General features: G+C 39.4%; 1 protein-coding gene across 9 annotated transcripts in view; it reads right to left on the bottom strand.

The window, feature by feature from the left end:
* Positions 1 to 602: 602 nt before the first annotated feature.
* TCEB1 (transcription elongation factor B (SIII), polypeptide 1 (15kDa, elongin C)) overlaps positions 603 to 17,756 on the bottom strand; it is a 27,596-nt gene continuing 10,442 nt past the window's right edge. For 8 of the 9 annotated variants that reach the window (XM_011937186.1, XM_011937185.1, XM_011937188.1 and 5 more), the window contains 3 exons: positions 14,036 to 14,089; positions 10,331 to 10,474; positions 603 to 1,540 (listed from right to left, as the gene is read on the bottom strand). In XM_011937186.1, the coding sequence (XP_011792576.1) occupies positions 1,347 to 1,540; positions 10,331 to 10,474; positions 14,036 to 14,039 (342 nt within the window). In that variant the 5' untranslated portion in view covers positions 14,040 to 14,089 and the 3' untranslated portion in view covers positions 603 to 1,346. The remainder of the gene's footprint in view (positions 1,541 to 10,330; positions 10,475 to 14,035; positions 14,090 to 17,756) is intronic. The other variant, XM_011937194.1, reaches the window with a different exon arrangement.

Below are 17,756 nucleotides of genomic sequence, written 5' to 3'. Positions count from 1 at the left end.
GCCACCATGGCCTGGCTAATTTTTGCATTTTTAGTAGACAGCGTTTTGCCATGTTGGCCAGGCTGGCCTCAAGTGATCCACCCGCCTTGTCCTCCGAAAGTGCTGGGATTATAGGTATAAGTCACTGAGCTCAGGCAATATTAAGTCAGTTTCAAATAAGCTGAAGACTTAAGTTTATAGACTCTATAATGACAACTTTGTTCCACCTCTGAGATAAAGACAATACTAAACCCATCTCCATGCTTCTTTTCCCATGCATAAGGAATGATGTTGTCGTATTTTTTCAAAAAAGTTTTTGGCTGCTTAAAAGAAAAGCTGAATGAGCTTGATTTCCGTAGAAGACCCATTGATTATGGATATATTTATTGGGACATATTTTAATAGAAGATAATTCATGTAGGATATCTTCAATGCATTATAAGATTTTCACTATATCTCTTCACATGTTATTCCATAACATTCTAATTGGATGGAGAAAGACTGGAATAGTTCAGAAATGTGTAGCTTTTAAGATCTGAATAAAGTTAATAGTGAGTCTTTTAAAACACATTTAAACAACTGGAAGTGTAATCACAACAAGGGACTATGAAGGAAGAATAAAAATTGCAAAAGACGCTTTATAGTCAATGCAAATACAGTACTTTGAATTATCCGAAATGTATAATGCACAAGAACTCTAAGTCATGTAGTTTACTTGTTGACCATCTGGCTACAGTTCAGTTACTTCTGCAAAAGTTGTACCTAGTAACCTTCCAAATTGTTTTTAAATAAAGTTCTTAAATTATAGCAATAAACAAAAGGACAAAGCACACTTAACGAATACTGCAGTTTATCAAAAAACATACGAAATTTCAACTCATACTTGGAGAGTTATAAAAATGTTTTGGCTAAGTTATAAACATGTTTATAATGCAATTATTTGCATAACTCTAGTAATGCTAACGGCAGCTATAAGATCAGAATAGGTTTCTAAAAAACCACTAAAAACATAAAAATACTTAGCCCCATTATTTCCCTGTAGAATGTGTTAATTTATGCCTAAATTTCAGTATTTACTGTATCATCATTGCTGATTTTAAGTCACATTCAAAGGATAAGGCAAAACCACCTACGAATTGGCATATTTGTTTATTTCTCAGTTTGTGAAAATGTCCTTAATTTGTTGATGTAGCAAACAAATTTCAACTTTGATTGCTATGCAAAAAAACAGAAGATAATCTGCTTTGCAATGAACTTTATATAGTTCAACTGCATACAGGCAACATGCTATATATGAAAAAGTTACTAACTGAACTACAGGTATTAAATACTGAAAAGAGTTAACAGTTTATTATAATTTATTTTATTTAACAATCTAGGAAGTTCGCAGCCATCAGCAGTTCTAGTGCAATTTCAGGTGCAATTGGGAATTCGGGAATCTCGGTGGTGGAGCTGTTAGTGTAGCGAACCTTGTACGTAAAATACATGCATACTTTTGATAGCACATGTGAAGGTATCTCTCTAAAATTGACCTCATTGGTTTCGTTCTCAGCAAACTGACCTGTAAAACAAAAGAATTATGTATGTTATTGGCTGAATTGTGTCCTCCAAATTCATATGTTGAAGTCTTAACCCCTAGTACCACAGAATGTGACTGTATTTAGAGATAAGTTCTTTAAAGAGGTAATTAAAAGAGGTCATTAGGGTGGCAATCTAACATGATTGGTGTTTTTTTTTTTTTTTCGAGATGGAGTCGTGCTCTTGTCACCCAGGCTGAAGTGCAATGGCATGATCTCGGCTCACTGCAACCTCCACCTCCCAGGTTCAAGTGATTCTCCTGCCTCAGTCTCCTGAGCAGCTGGGATTACAGGTGCACGCCATCACGCCCGGCTAATTTTTGTATTTTTAGTAGAGACAGGGTTTCACTATGTTGGTCAGGCTAGTCTCAAACTCCTGACCTCGTAATCCGCCCACCTCAGCCTCCCAAAGTGCTGGGATTACAGGAATGTGCCACTGAGCCCGGCCATGATTGGTGTTCTCATAAGAAGAGATCCGGAAAGAGATGGGCACAGAGGGAAAACTGTGTGAAGACACGGAGAAGATGGCCACGTACAAGACAAGAAGAGAGCCTCAGAAGAGACCAACTCTACCAACACCTTACTTTTTAACCTCTACACTCCAGAATTGTTAGAAAACAAAGTTCTGTTGTTCAAGCCATCCAGTTGTGGTACTTTGTTATGGCAGCCCTAGCAAACTAATCATCATTAAAATAACCTCAATTAACACCAAATAAATTAAGGAATTCTGATTTTTTTAGTATTAATGACATAATAATTTTTTTTTTTGACACAGGGTCTTGATCTGTTGCCCAGGCTGGAGTGCAGTGGCATGGTTGTGGCTCACTACAACCCCTGCCTTTTGGGCTCAAGTGATCCTCCCACCTCAGCCTCCTCGAGTAGCTGGGACCACAGGTGAGCGCCACCATGCCTGGCTAATTTTTGTATTTTTTGTAGAGACAGGGTTTTGCCATGTTGCCCAGGCTGGTCTTGAACTACTGGACTCAAGTGATTCCCCTGCCTCAGAATCCCAAAGTGCTAAGATTACAGGCTTGGCCACTTGCATCCGGCCAACAACATGAAAAAACCTTCACTAAAATAGTACTTGGGGGCCGGGCGGGGTGGCTCACACCTGTAATCCTAGCACTTTGGGAGGCCGAGGTGGGTGATCACTTGAGGTTAGGAGTTCGAGACCAGCCTGGCCAACATGGTGAAACCCCATGTCTACTAAAAATACAAAATTAGCTGGGCGTGGTGGCGAGTGCCAGTAATCCCAGGTACTCGGAAGGCTGAGGCAGAATTTCTGGAACTCAGGAGGCAGAGGTTGTAGTGAGCCAAGATTGCGCCATTGCACTCCAGCCTGGGCAACAAGAACAAAACTCCGTCTCAAAAAAAGATAGTACTTGAGATTCATCAAGACTGAATTTTAAAATTCTAATTCTCTCCCTGTGGGTTGGAAACTTAAGTAGCTTTTCCTAAGAATCCTGGTGATATGATTACTGAAGGGTGAGCAGGATGAAAAAGTAAAGCTTTTTTAAAAAAGATCAATCCAGGCAATCAAGTCTTTATGGATCATCAGGATCCCTGTGTTGTACTGAATTGCCATTTAAAAATAAAGCCAGGGCACATAACAGATTTTTTGATTTGGCTTTTCTGAGAATTAGTGAATATATAAAATCACTTGAATCCAGGAGGCAGAAGTTGCAGTGAGCTGAGATCATACCACTGCACTCTAGACTGGGTGACAGAGCAAGACTCCGTCTTAAAATATAAAACAAAACAAACAAGCAAAAAAACTATTTAAACTATTTAACTATTTACCTAAAATAAGAAAAATTCTACTTAAAAGAAATGGGCTGAGCATGGTGGCTCACGCCTGTAATCACAGCACTTTGGGAGACCCACATGTAGTCTCAGCTACTAGGGAGGCTCAGGTAGGAGGACTGCTTGAGCCCCGGAGTTCGAGGCTGCAGAGTGCCATGATGACGCCACTGTACTCCAGCGTGGGCAACAGACAGAGACCCTGCCACAAACAAACAAGCAAGCAAGGAAGCAAGCAAGCAAAAGAAACATTTCAGGAAAGGAATTCCATTGTTTCCTCCTTCAGTTTTTTAAAAATATGATCATGTTAATGAGATCTCTTCACAAGACATTTTCTTTTAACAGCATTTCATAAACAGTTTTTCAGTCATTCCTCAAAATTTCTGTAGCTACACAAAGGTTGTATCATTTAGCCTTTACATATAGGGATAAAATATTTTCTTAGCAGTCTAGTACTAGCACTGTGTACTGAATATAAAAGGCATTTCACATCTACAAATATACTTTGAGAATACCGTATTTGAGAATACAGTATTTTAAAATACTAAAATAGATATAAAATGCCGTTTATATATCTGTTGGTTGGGGGTATACTGTAGTAGGAAGAAAGCAGTACAGCAGGACTCAGCAAATAATTCACAACAATAAGGTAAATTTTGGTTTGCCAATAACTAGAACTTCCTTTCTTGAATACATATCTGAAATATTACCAATAGGCACTTATTAAGCTGTTGATATCAGACAAACAGTGATTTTTCTAAAAGGTGAGATTTATATAACATAAAATTAACCATTTTAAAGTGTACAATTCAGTGGTATTTAGTATATTTACAATGTTGTGCAACTATCCCTTTAGTTCCAAAACATTTTCATCACCCCAAATTAAAACCCAGTAAATCCATTAAGCAGTTATTCCTCATCTTCCTCACTCCACCCCCAGCCTCTGGCAAACACCAATCTGCTTTCTGTCTCTATGGATTTACCTATTCTGGATATTTCATATAAACGGAATCATACAAATGTGTGACGTTTTGTGTCTGAGTTCTTTTACTTAGCATGCTGTGGAGGTGCATACACACTGTAGCATGTTATCAGTACTTCATTCCTTTTCATGCAAACAGTAGTTTGAGGCTGAATGTTTTCCTGATCTTTCCAAACTAAAAATCTCCTGTTTAAATTAAAGATCAAATTTATAAAAAGCAAAAGCTCTTTGCTTCTAGCCTGCTGTTATAAAATTAATTTTTAATTAAAATTCTGTTGGCATTTGTGATTTTTTTTTTCCCTAAAGTACTTCCTTGCATTGTCTTGTGGAAAAGCCCAAAAGCAATTCATCATATTCATCAGAGCCATGTTGTGTGTGTGTATGAGGAGTGAAGGGTGCAATTCAACCAAGGAGCAATGAGTGTCTTTAGCACCCAGATTGGGGCCCCTAAATACCATTTTCTACTAAAACAAAACAGGGATTTTTGGACAAACAGCTGTTTTCAGGATTGGGGAACAATGTACATGACACGCCTAAGAAATCTTATTACAGAAAGCAGTATAACTATTCAAGACTAATGGATCCATGTCAAAAGGACATAGGAGTTAACACAATGTGGCTCTTTCTGACATAAAAATGAAGCAAATGGAACAATCTGAGCATCAGTAAGAATGACTGCAACAGACTGAAAAACATGAAACATAAAGTCATGAATTCATGATGACATGCACTCAAGAACAAAACACTCTTTACTACTGGATGATGCTGAAGAACCAATTCATTACTCTGAAAAATTATATTTAAAAGGAAAAAAATCAAGTCTTTATCATCTTTCCAATATAGACCATATTTCAATGTAACCAAATAGTATCTTATGGGACAATTTTAGCTAATAAATGCAAAAAAATTTTACAGAATTGGAAACTCACTGTTTTGTAATCTCAAAGTAAATCTTAACAATAATCACATGAATGCTAATTCAGAGTGGGGAATTTTTAATGGATGAATCAGCCTGACAACCTGGGACCCACTGATCAAGCTTGACACTGCTAAAAGACATGATATAACAGGAATACAAGAGTGCTACCTACAAAGTATCCTTTGCCTACAAAAATGAATAGTCAAGTCTCTGGAATTTTAACTATGAGTTTACAGAATAAAACTCAACTATAATTCAATATGAAATATTGACAGCATACAAATGACCTTGCTTCTCTGTAAAATTAACTGATGGCCTGGAAAAAAAAGAAAATGTGCAGGGGAACTATTGCAGATTTTTCAAGTGAAATGGCACAACATCAGGCATGTGCTTGAAATACTCCAAAAAAGTAGGGATAATGAAACAACTTAAGATTGGCAAAATGGGCTGGGCACAGAGGCTCATGCCTGTAATCCCAACACTTTGGGAGACTGAGGCAGGTGGATTGCTTCAGGTCAGGAGTTCAAGAACACCCTGACCAACATCTCTACTAAATGTCAGGAGTTCAAGAACAGCCTGAACCCATCTCTACTAAAAATACTAAAATTAGCTGGGTGTGGTAGTGGCATGCCTGTAATACCAGCTACTGGGGAGGCTGAGGGAGGAGAATCGCTTGAACCCAGAAGGCAGAGGTTGCAGTGAGCAGAGATTGCACCACTGCACTCCAATCTGGGAGACAGAGTGAAAGACTGACAAAATGTTAATAACTATTGAAGCTGGATGATGGGCCCATAGAGCTGTATTATACAGTTCTCTTTACTTCTGTGTAGGTTTTAAGATCTCCATAGTAAAAACAGAAAAAGAATTGTGGCCACACATGGTGGCTCACAACTGTAACCCCAGCACTTTAGGAGGCCAAGTCGGGAAGACTGCTTGGGCCCAGGAGTTCAAGATCAACCTGGGCGACATCACGACAGAAAATAAAATTTTTAAAAAGGTGCATGCCTGTGGTTCCAGTTACTCAGGCGGTTGAGGTGGGAGGACTGCTTGAGCCTAGGAGGGCTTGTGCCACTATACTCCAGCCTGGGCAACACAGCAAGACCCTATCTCAAAAACAAACAAAAAACCCCACAACAACAACAACAAAAAACAACAGACAAAACCAGAAAGAATTGCAAGGGATCCCAAATAGCGCAAACAATCTTGAAACAGAAATACAAAGTTGGAAGCCTCATACTTTCTGATTTTGAAACTTACTACAAAGCTACAGTAATCAAAACAGCGTGGTACTGGCATAAGGACAGACATATAGATCAATGGAATATAAGTGAGAGCCCAGAAATACAAATATCTACCGTCAACTGAATTTTAACAAGGATGCCACGAGGAAACGGTCTCTTCAATAAATGGTAGTGGAAGAGCCACATGCAAAAGAATGAAGCTGATCTCTTACCTCACAGGATAAACAAAAATTAACTTAAGACCAAAGACCTAAATTAAAGAGCCAAACCCATAAAATGCCTATAAGAAAACACAGGGGGAAACACAGGGTTAGATTTGACAACAGATTCTTATATATGACAGAAAAACCAAAGGAAAAATAAGTTACACTTCAAAATTAAAGCTTTGGAAGGCCAAGGCGAGTGGATCACTTGAGGCTGGGATTTCAAGACCAGTCTGGCCAACATGGTGAAACTCCGTCTCCACTAAAAATACAAAAATAAGCCAGGTGTGGTGGTGGGCACATGTAATCCCAGCTACTCAGGAGGCTGAGACAGGAGAACTGGTTGAACCAGGAGGTAGAGGGTGCAGTAAGTCGAGACTGTGCCACTGCACTCCAGCCTGGGCAACAGAGCGAGACTCTGTCTCAAAATAAATAAAGATACTAATTAATTAAAAAAATAAAAATAAAAATGTGCTTCAAATGACACCATAAAAGGCACGGTGGCTCACGCCTGTAATCTCAGCACTTTGGGAGGCCGAGATGGGCGGATCACGAGGTCAGAAGATTGAGACCATCCTGGCTAACACAGTGAAACCCCGTTTCTACCAAAAATACAAAAAAATTAGCTAGGCATGGTGGCGGGTGCCTGTGGTCCCAGCTACTCAGGAGGCTGAGGCAGGAGAATGGCATGAACTCAGGAGGCGGAGCTTGTAGTGAGCCAAGGGGTTGAGCCACTGCACTCCAGCCTGGGTGACAGAGCAATACTCGATCTCCAAAAAAAAAAAAAAAAAAAAAATCTATGGAATGAGAGAAAATATTAGCAAATCATGTATCTGATAAGGGTCTACTACTGAGAATTAATAAAGAACTCTCACAATTCAACAACAAAAATACAAACCACCCAATTCAAAAATAGGCAAAATACTTGAATAGACATTTCTCCAAAGGAGATACAAAAATGTCTAGGAAGTGTATTAAATAATGTTCAACATCATTAGTGATTAAGGAAATGCAAATCAAAATCACCAGATAGGCTGGGTGTGGTGGCAGTAATCCCAGCACTTTCAGAGGCCGAGGAGGGCTGATCACTTGAAGCCAGGAGTTTTCAAGACCAGCCTGGCCAACACAGTGAGATCCCATCTCTACCAAATATACAAAAAGTTAGCTGGGCGTGGTGGCGTGCACCTATAACCCCAGGTAATCTGGAGGCTGAGGTATGAGAATCGTTTGAACCTGGGAGGTGGAAGCTGCAGTGAGTGGAGATTGTGCCACTGCACTCCAGCCTGGGTAAGAGTGAGACTATCTCAAAAAACCACCACCACCACTAAACAAACAAAAACCCGCCAGATAACCACTTCATACCCATTAAGATAGCAGCTTCACGCCTGTAATCCCAGCACTTTGGGAGGCCAAGGTGGGCGGATCACCTGAGAGGCAGGTGGATCACCTGAGGTTGGGAATTCGAGACCAGCCTGACTAACACGGAGAAACCCCATCTCTACTAAAAATACAAAATTAGCCGGGCATGGTGGTGCATGCCTGTAATCCCAGCTACTCGGGAGGTTGAAGCAGGAGAATTGCTTGAACCTGGGAAGTGGAGGTTGCAGTGAGCCAAGATCTGACCACTGTACTCCAGCCTGGATGAGAGCAAAACTCCGTCTCAAAAAAAAAAAAAAAAAAAAAAAAAAAAAGACAATAACAAATATTGGCCAAGATGTATACAAACTGGAACCCTTGCACACTGTTGATAGAAATGTAAAACAATTCAGTCACTATGGAAAGAGTTTTGTGGCTCCTCCAAAAGTTAAACAGAATTGTCATATCATCAAGCAACTACACTCCTAAGAAGACATCCAAAAGAACTGAAAGCAGGTATTCAATTATTTGTGCACAAATGTTCACAGAACTATACATGGTAGCCAAAATGTGTCAACAACCCAAATATTTATCAACTGATGAATAAACAAGTTGTGGTATATTCACATCTGGCTGAATGGAATATTATTCAGTCATAAAAAAGAAAGAAGTACTGTAAATGCACCACATAAATGAACCTTGGAAACATGAAAAATAACAAAAGCCAGATACAAAAGGCCATATACTGTATGATTCAATTTATACAAAATGTCCAGAATAGGTAAATTAGAAAGCAGACTGGTGGTAGTCAGACACTGAGGGTAGAGAATGGGAAGGGATAGTGACAGCTAATGAGTATGGGGCTTGCTTTTGGAGTAATAAAATGTTTTGGAACTAGATAGAGATGATGGCTGCAAAATATTGTGAATGTAGTAAATGCCACTAAATTGTACACTTTAAAACAGCTGCTTTTACATTATGTGAATTTTACTTCAAGAAAAAAATGTTAAGAATAGAGATCTGGGCTGGGTGAGGTGGCTCACGCCTGTAATCCCAGCACTTTGGGAGGCTGAGTCAGGTGGATCACGAGGTCAGATGAGACCATCCCGGCTAACACAGTGAAGCCCCGTCTCTACTAAAAATACAAAAAATTAGCCAGGCGTCGTGGTGGGCACCTGTAGTTCCAGCTACTTGGGAGGCTTGAGGCATGAGAATTGCTTGAACCCGGAAGGCGGAGGTTGCAGTGAGCTGAGATGCCTCCACTGCACTCCAGCCTGGGCAGCAGAGCAAGACACCGTCTCAAAATGAAAAAAAAAGAATAGAGATTTGGAAGGTGGCAACTTGTAAAGATAAACTTTTTATCTAGCTAGGAACACAAATCACCAGTCTGTGGTTAAAAGGCTGACAATGGGCCGGGTGCAGTGGCTCATGCCTATAATCCCTGCACTTTGGGAGGCTGAGGTGGGCGCATCACCTGAGGTCGGAAGATCAAGACCAGCCTGACCAATATAGTGAAACCCTGCCTCTACTAATAATACAAAAAATTAGCCAGGCGTGGTGGCAGGCGCCTGTAATTCCAGTTACTCGGGAGGCTGAGGAAGAATGACTTGAACCTGGGAGGCGGAGGCTGCAGGTTGCAGTGAGCCGAGATGTCACCACTGCACTCCAGCCTGGGCAACAGAGTGAGACTCCATCTCCAAAAAAAAAAAAAAAAAAGGCTGACTATGGAAACTAATGTAGGGAAATCCATTCAGTCTTGTTGAAACGTATAGGATAAATAACTGAAAACAGAAAATGGCAGAAATCAATTTTTTCCCATTGCAACATGATCAAGCCAAAGGCCAGGCACGGTGGCTCATGCCTGTAATCCCTGCACTTTGGGAGGCAGAGATGGGCGGATCACCTGAGGTAAGGAGTTCAAGACCAGCCTGGCCAACATGGTGAAACCCCATCTCTACTAAAAACACAATAGTTAGCCAGGGATGGTGGCACACACCTGTAATTCCAGCTACTCGGGAGTCTGAGGCAGGAGAATCACCTGAACCCAGGAGGGGAGGTTGCAGTGAGCTGAGATCACACCATCGCACTCCAGCCTGGGCAACAGAACGAAACTCTGTCTCTCTCAAACAAACAAAGAAAAAAACAAAAACATAATCATACAACAATGTTAGAAGACTTACTCTCTTTAAATGCTGAATCATTTAATTCAACTTACAAACATCCATCAAACATTAAAAGTGAACATATGAAGAAAAAGACAGAACTGTGCTTACCTGGGCCACTCAACATGGCTTTTATCGTGCCTGATGTTAATGCATGTTCTCTTTTTACAATAAATTCATGGCCATCAGATGATATCAATTTGACATACATGGCATCAGGGCCTTCACAGCCACCATAGGTTTTCTCCTCTCCATCTAAAGTAAATTAAGTAGTAAAACAATTTTTGAATCACACAATGTATTAAAAATAAACAGGTTTGGCCAGGCGCAGTGGTTCACGCCTGTAATCCCAGCACTTTGGCAGGCGGATCACCTGAGGTTGGGAGTTCAAGACCAGCCTGGTCAACATGGTAAAACCCTGTCTCTACTAAAAATACAAAAATCCAGCCTGGGTGACAGAGCAAAACTCTGCCTCAAATAAATAAATAAAAGGTTTATTAACAAGGTTAATATTTGAAGAACTCAGACCAGAAACATTTCTGAAAGGTATTATAATAGTCACCAAGACTTTAACAGTTTTTAACTCCTTGTTTTATACTTCTCTATAAACATCTTCCGGCCGGGCGCGGTGGCTCAAGCCTGTAATCCCAGCACTTTGGGAGGCCGAGACGGGCGGATCACGAGGTCAGGAGATCGAGACCATCCTGGCTAACACGGTGAAACCCCATCTCTACTAAAAATACAAAAAAAAACTAGCCGGGCGAGGTGGCGGGCGCCTGTAGTCCCAGCTACTCGGGAGGCTGAGGCAGGAGAATGGCATAAACCCGGGAGGCAGAGCTTGCAGTGAGCTGAGATCCGGCCACTCCACTCCAGCCTGGGTGACAGAGTGAGACTCCGTCTCAAAAAAAAAAAAAAATCTTCCAATATCAGAACAAACTGTAGATTTAAGAATGCTACTTCAGTGAAAATTTACTAGTATTTTTCAAGGAGGTATTAACAGCTGCTTTGTAACCAAAGTAGCCCATTCAAATTTGAAGACTAAGACGAAATATTTAAATAGTATGACTTTAATTCTATCACCTGAAATATTCATTTTTAAAAATAAGATGTATAGCAGATTTATAAATCAGTGTTTATATGCCATGTGAGCTCAACTTCCTTTGACAAGCCCCAAATTCTAAAAGTTAAGACTTCTTTTACTCAGCATTTCACACTTGATGGTTAAAAATAATGATCAAAGTACACATTTAAACAATACTCAGTTTAAATTCATGCAAGATTAAAAGTAATTAATACGGACAAAATATTGGTCTTTAAAAAAAACCCAAAGCTGACATGAGGAGACAGAGTACACAGATGTTACTCTGCTACCGCCATTGCTGCTGTACTGGCTTCAGTCACAGTAGCCACATACAAAGAGCGTAAAAGTTACATACGTGAGTAAAAATCTCCTTAATTTTTATAATTTTGTACTGTAACAGCATTTTAACTTTTCTAATTATTAACATGTGAAATAAAATAGCTTAAGGTTTATTTTAAAAACTTAGGAAGCCCTAGAAAGAAGCAGAAGCATGAAGCTGAAGTACTGTTCGGCCACAGATATCCATTTGTTAAACAATTAATTCAGAAATCTCTAAAATCAAAATTAATATAAATCTCAAAATCACTCATGTGCTACCACTGCCAAAAATATTTGAATCAAATCACAACCAGACAAATTTAAATTGAGGAATAGTCTTTGAAGAAGAAAAGTATTTTAGAGACTAAAGAGACAAGTTAATGCAGTATGATAATTTAAAAATGTTTTTATCTATCCATCTATATTCATCCATCCATCCATCCACCCACCTGACCGCCTATTTATTTATTTTTTATTTTTTGAGACGGAGTCTCACTCTTGTCGTGGAGTACAGTGGCACAATCTTGGCTCACTGCAACTTCCTTCCACCTCCCAGGTTCAAGAGGTTCTCCTGCCTCAGCCTCCCCAGCAGCTGGGATTACAGGCACCCATCACCATGCTCGGCTAAATTTTGTATTTAGTAGTAGACCATGTTGGCCAGGATGTCTCGAACTCCTGACCTCAAGTGATCCACCTGCTTTGGCCTCCCAAAGTGCTGGGATTACAGGGATGAGCCGCTGCACCCGGACTAGTTATTTATTTATGGTTTATTTTTTTTAAGAGACAGGGCCTTGCTCTGTTACCCAGGCTGGAGCGCCGTGGTGCAATCATAGCTCACAGTAACCTGGAACTCCTGGGTTCAAGAGATCCTTTTGCCTCAGCCTCCAAAGTAGCTGGGAAACAGGCATGCACCACCATGCCTGGCTTTGGTCTTTGTTTTTTTAAAAAGGGCTTCTGTTCCATGTAAAACGTGTAATAAATATTCATCTATGTTATGTCATCTTATATTATGCAATAAATGTTCATCTATGTTACGTCGATTTAATTCTCAGACACAGCCAGGACCCTAAGAGGACTGAGATGGAGTTTTGCCAACTCTACAGTATGAACACACACACATACACACATATGAAAGCAAATGTGGCAAAACATTAACAATCTGGTGAAAGCTATGTTAGTATCCTTTTTTGTCTAATTTTTCATAAAAAGCTGGAGGATCCATAAAGATGTAAGTAGTTTCTAAATTATAGACTATTCAAGCATATAGATTTTTAGCAGTTTTTGCCAACCTCTAAAAAGAAAGTAATAATGGTTATTATTTCAATTTATGCTTCTAATATTTTTTGCAACAGAAACCATTTCATGTTTGTCGTGAAAGTTTCAAGTTTCTTAAGGTAAAATTACTCACTAAAAATCACAAATTGGAGTTACCACGATATTATTACTGATCTGCCTATCAGGAATATACAGTCATGCATTGCTTAATGATGGAGATACCTTCCAAGACAAGAAATGCATCATTAGGCAATTTTGTTGTAACACAAACATCCTAAGAGTATACTTACTAAATCTAGAGTGTACTTACACCTAGGGTATATGGTGTAGCCTACTACTCCTAGGCTACAAACCTGTACAGTATGTTACTGTATGAATACTGTAAGCAACTCTAACATGATGGTATTTGTGTATCGAAACATAGAAAAGGTACAGAAGAAATATAGCACAAAAGAGTTTAAAAGGTGTGCCTGTATAGGGCACTCACCAAGAATGGAGTTTGCAGGACTGGAAATTGCTCTGGGTGAGTGGTGAGTGAATGTGAAGGTCTAACACAGTACTATACTACTACAGACTTCATAAATACTGTACACTTAGGCTACAGTAAATTTATCTGTTGCTCAGGCTGGAGTGCAGTCACACAATCACAGCTTATTTCTGCCTTGAACTCCTGGGCTCACTCAAGCAACTCTCTTGTCTCAGCCTTCCAGGCAGTTGGGACTATAAGCATGAGCCACTGTACCCAGCACAATTTTTCTTTATATCCTTACTCTATATGCTTTTTTCTATTTTAAAAAATTGTAATTTTTGTTCTACTTTTTAAATATTTTTGTTAAAAACTAAGACACAATCACACATTAGCCTAGGCCTACACAAGGACAAGATCATCAAGATGTCACCGTAAGCAACAGGAATTTTTCAGCTCTATTATATTCTTTATGAGACCATGTCACACATGTGGTTCAACACTGACCGAAACATCATTATGCAGGGCATGACTGTGTAGTAAAAATAAGCTGTTGATATGGACAACTAATTTCAATCTACTGAAATTTCACTTGCGTTCACTGATTTTGAAGATCTTTGAAACAAAAAACCGGTTTCTACTAGTTAAAACACAAAATTAATTATCTTTAGCTTACCCATTTTGTTCTTATGAAATTCTACTTTGCTTCCCCAGGAACTTTAGTAGCTTCCTGAAAATATAACAATATCATATTAAGATTAATGTTACAAGAGACAAGTTTTCACTCACTGTTATTTAATATGTCCTTGGTGTTAAAAGTTTAAGAACTCTCCCTCCTGGTTACATTACGAGCTCACCATTCCTACACAGCAAAAACACTGCACTTTAATAAAATCAATTGAATACCAAAATGCTTTGAGAGCTCGATCAGTTGGCACTTTTGAATTGGAAAAAGACTACTTAAAATAGAAACATAATCATTATAAATTGATTGGGGGTAGAGTTGTTGAAGAGGTTGTAAGTGTGACATGTTAAAAGTAACAGACATGTAAAAATGTTCATTCCATTAAAATACATACACAGAACATAATTATCAAGAAAAAACTGCCATACTGAGGTGTTCTAAGGCAGAGGTCCTTTATTCTTTTTCTGGGTAAAGGACTCTGCTGAAAATCCGAACAAAACTATCGGTCCTGTTGTATAACAAAGAAGTTGGCTGGTTTCTGATCCTCGTTTTGAGATACGGCCTCTAAATCCTTGGAATTTCCCTAGTGATGCAAGTCTCTGCTATTCATCATGGGTCCTGGTAGTTTACGTTAAACAGGTAACTCACAGTGGGCCTTTGGATAGTTTAACAAGAGGACTCAGGACAAAGGGTTCCGAGGTGCCTTTTTTGATATCACCATCACCTCCAGTTGGAGGGGTGCTGCAGACTGAGCTCAGTCTTGTTGCTTATGACTCATCAATCATGTCTACAGAATGAAACCCCAAGAAAATTCCTGGACACCAAAGCTCAAGTGAGCTTTTGAGGTTAGCAATGCTCTGTACACCTTGTTATGGTACACATCAATGTGCTGGAAGGATGATGCATACTGACTTAACACAGGGAGGACACAGCAAGTTCTGGATCTTGTATTTAGTACACAGTAGCAGACAATAAGCAAATATTTGCTTGAATGAATGGCATGATATAATAACCAAGGACATGAAGTAACTTCCATGAGAATAAAAAAGCGCAGGGCTGGGTACAGTGGCTCACACCTGTAATCCCAGCACTTTGGGAGGCCGAGGTAGGACTGCTTGAGCCCAGGAGATTGATACCAGCCTGGACAATATATTGAGACCCTATCTCTAAAATAAATATAGAAATAAATAAATAAGAAAAAAGAGAAGTCTTGCTCTTTACTTAGATAAGCATACACATACATATTTTTATGCTTCCATCTCTTCCATATACAGGCTACCTAAGTTTTGAAATTTAACAATAAAGTGGTTAAAAATTTACAATTTTTGAGAAATTATAAATTTGACAAAATAACAAGATGATTGCTAAAGAAAATGTTTCACTTTCTCAGTAATTTGTATTTGAATAATATACTACAGCATTTATTCAGAGGAGGATCTTATTCATACTGATATTCTTTTTTACGTCATTTACAGGAGAAAAGCATTTCCTAACTATCCAGCTCTAAGAAATTCCTGACAAATTTTATTTCTGGCATTAAGAGAAGGATCAAGAAAATGAACCATAACACTTCAGAGCAGAAAAGGAACTTGCGGGTAACCTCTCTAATGCCTCAGGTTTGAATAATGTCATCCATGTAGAGAGGCTAAACAATTTGTTTCAGGTAGTGACAGAGCAGGAGTAGAAATCAAATCTTAGTCTAGAACACTTGCTAAGCATGGAGACAGATATTCAAAAGTACCTTTTTTTTTTGGTTTTTTTTTTGCTCTGTTGCCCAGGCTGGAGTGTGTAGTGTGATCTCAGCTCACTGCAACCTCTGCCTCCCAGGTTCAAACGATTCACCTGCCTCAGCCTCCTGAGTAGCTGGGATTACAGGTGTCTGCCACCATGCCTGGCTAATTTTTGTATTTTAGTAAAGACCAGGTTTCGCCATGTTGGCTAGGCTGGTCTCGAACTCCTGACCTCAGGTGATCCACTTGCCTCAGCCTCCCAAAGTACCATTTCCAATGTGAGATAAAGCAGAGAAAACAGGCAGCAGTAACAATGAAATACGATGAACTTTTTGCAGGCCTAATAAGTGGTAAACATTGTACTAAATGCCTTATATACATTATTTTATTTATTTGTCTGTTTGTTTGTTTTGTTTTGAGACAGTCTCACTCTTTGGCCCAGGCCAGAGTGCAGTGGCGTGATCTTGGCCAACCTCTGCTTTCTGGGTTCAAATGATTCGTGTGCCTCAGCCTCCCGAGTAGCTGAGACTACAGGTGCATGGGATCATGCCTGGCTAATTTTTGTATTTTCAGTAGAGACGGGATTTCACCATGTTAGCCAGACTGGTCTCGAGCTCCCGACCTCAAGTGATCCACGCAATTCAGCCTCCTAAAGTGCTGGGAGTACAGGTGTGAGCCACTGTGTCTGGTCCATCTTACTTAGAAACAACTCTTCCATAAGGGAATTATTCTGATTTTAGAGATGAGCAACACTGGAAGAGTCTGCTACTTGCTCAAGGCTTCTACAGCTTAAGTGGCATCATTAGGATTTAAACTTAGGTAGGTTTGACTTCACAGCCCACATTCCACTCCTTCCATTATTGCCTACTGCCACAGTAAAAAATTCTGGCTCCAGTTAAACTTAATTGCCACAATTCCCAACAGCTACTGATGTAAATCCTCAAATAGTTCTCTAAAATTTAAAAACAGTACTGTCATTTTATATTACGCAATTTAAGAATTCACAACAGCCATTATTATTTTCTTTTCATTATACTGCTTTGTAATTACTCTTTTAAAAACCAAGAAAAGAAAAAACGCTAGACAGATTGAAGTACAAGAATTTCAAGGGCCAACTCTTCTACCTGGAAAATCTCTAGAATAAAACATTGAGGATGTTTATTTAACTAGCAGTAGCTAAGCAACAATGCAAAGTCACATCTTAGGAGCCCTTTGGGTAGCAATAGTTTCTCTACAGAGTTAATGTAGTAAATCAATTCCATCATTTTATACAACAGAGATTAAGCAGAGGAAGAAGAGACCCACCCTTTCTCCCAACATTGAAAGGGAAAATCAACATTAAGAGTTAAAATTCCTAATTCTTAGGTAGAAGTTAGAAATATTTAAAATATGATTACGTTTGGACCTAACCCATAAGTTATCTAAAGAAATCTAAGTTTGAGGAGACAAAAATCTCAGCTTGAACATCTATTGCATGACAGAGCTGAATTCTGGAAATATGAATTGGGCAGGTAAACGCCAGTCATAAGGGAACCGTTGGATTGAAAATAGCTCTAGGCAGAAGAAAGAACATGAACAATGGCCTGAGATGTCATTATGCTTTTAGGGTGTTACATATAAACATTAACTCTTCAAGTTTTTCTGTGTATGTGTGTGTTTAACAACAAATACTTTACAGATCACTCGCAAAAATACACTACAGATTAAAGACTCAAATGTAAAAAATCCACGAACTCTGGAAAAATACCAGAAAAAAGAATACAACTGGCTTACACAGGTATAAAAATGCTTGATGGGGCTGGGTACAGTGGCTCATGCCTGTAATCCCAGCACTGTGGGAGGCCGAGGTGGGTGGATCATGAGGTCAAGAGATGGAGACCATCCTGGCCAACATGATGAAAACCCATCTCGAGTAAAAATACAAAAATTAGCTGGGTGTGGTGGCGGGAGCCTGTAGTTCCAGCTATTCTGGAGGTTGAGGC

Source organism: Colobus angolensis, unplaced genomic scaffold, assembly GCF_000951035.1.
Source record: "Colobus angolensis palliatus isolate OR3802 unplaced genomic scaffold, Cang.pa_1.0 Scaffold16, whole genome shotgun sequence".
NCBI classification, from domain to species: Eukaryota; Metazoa; Chordata; class Mammalia; order Primates; family Cercopithecidae; genus Colobus; species Colobus angolensis.
Note: the sequence above shows the minus strand (reverse complement) of the source record. Positions and strands in the feature narration are given on the sequence as shown.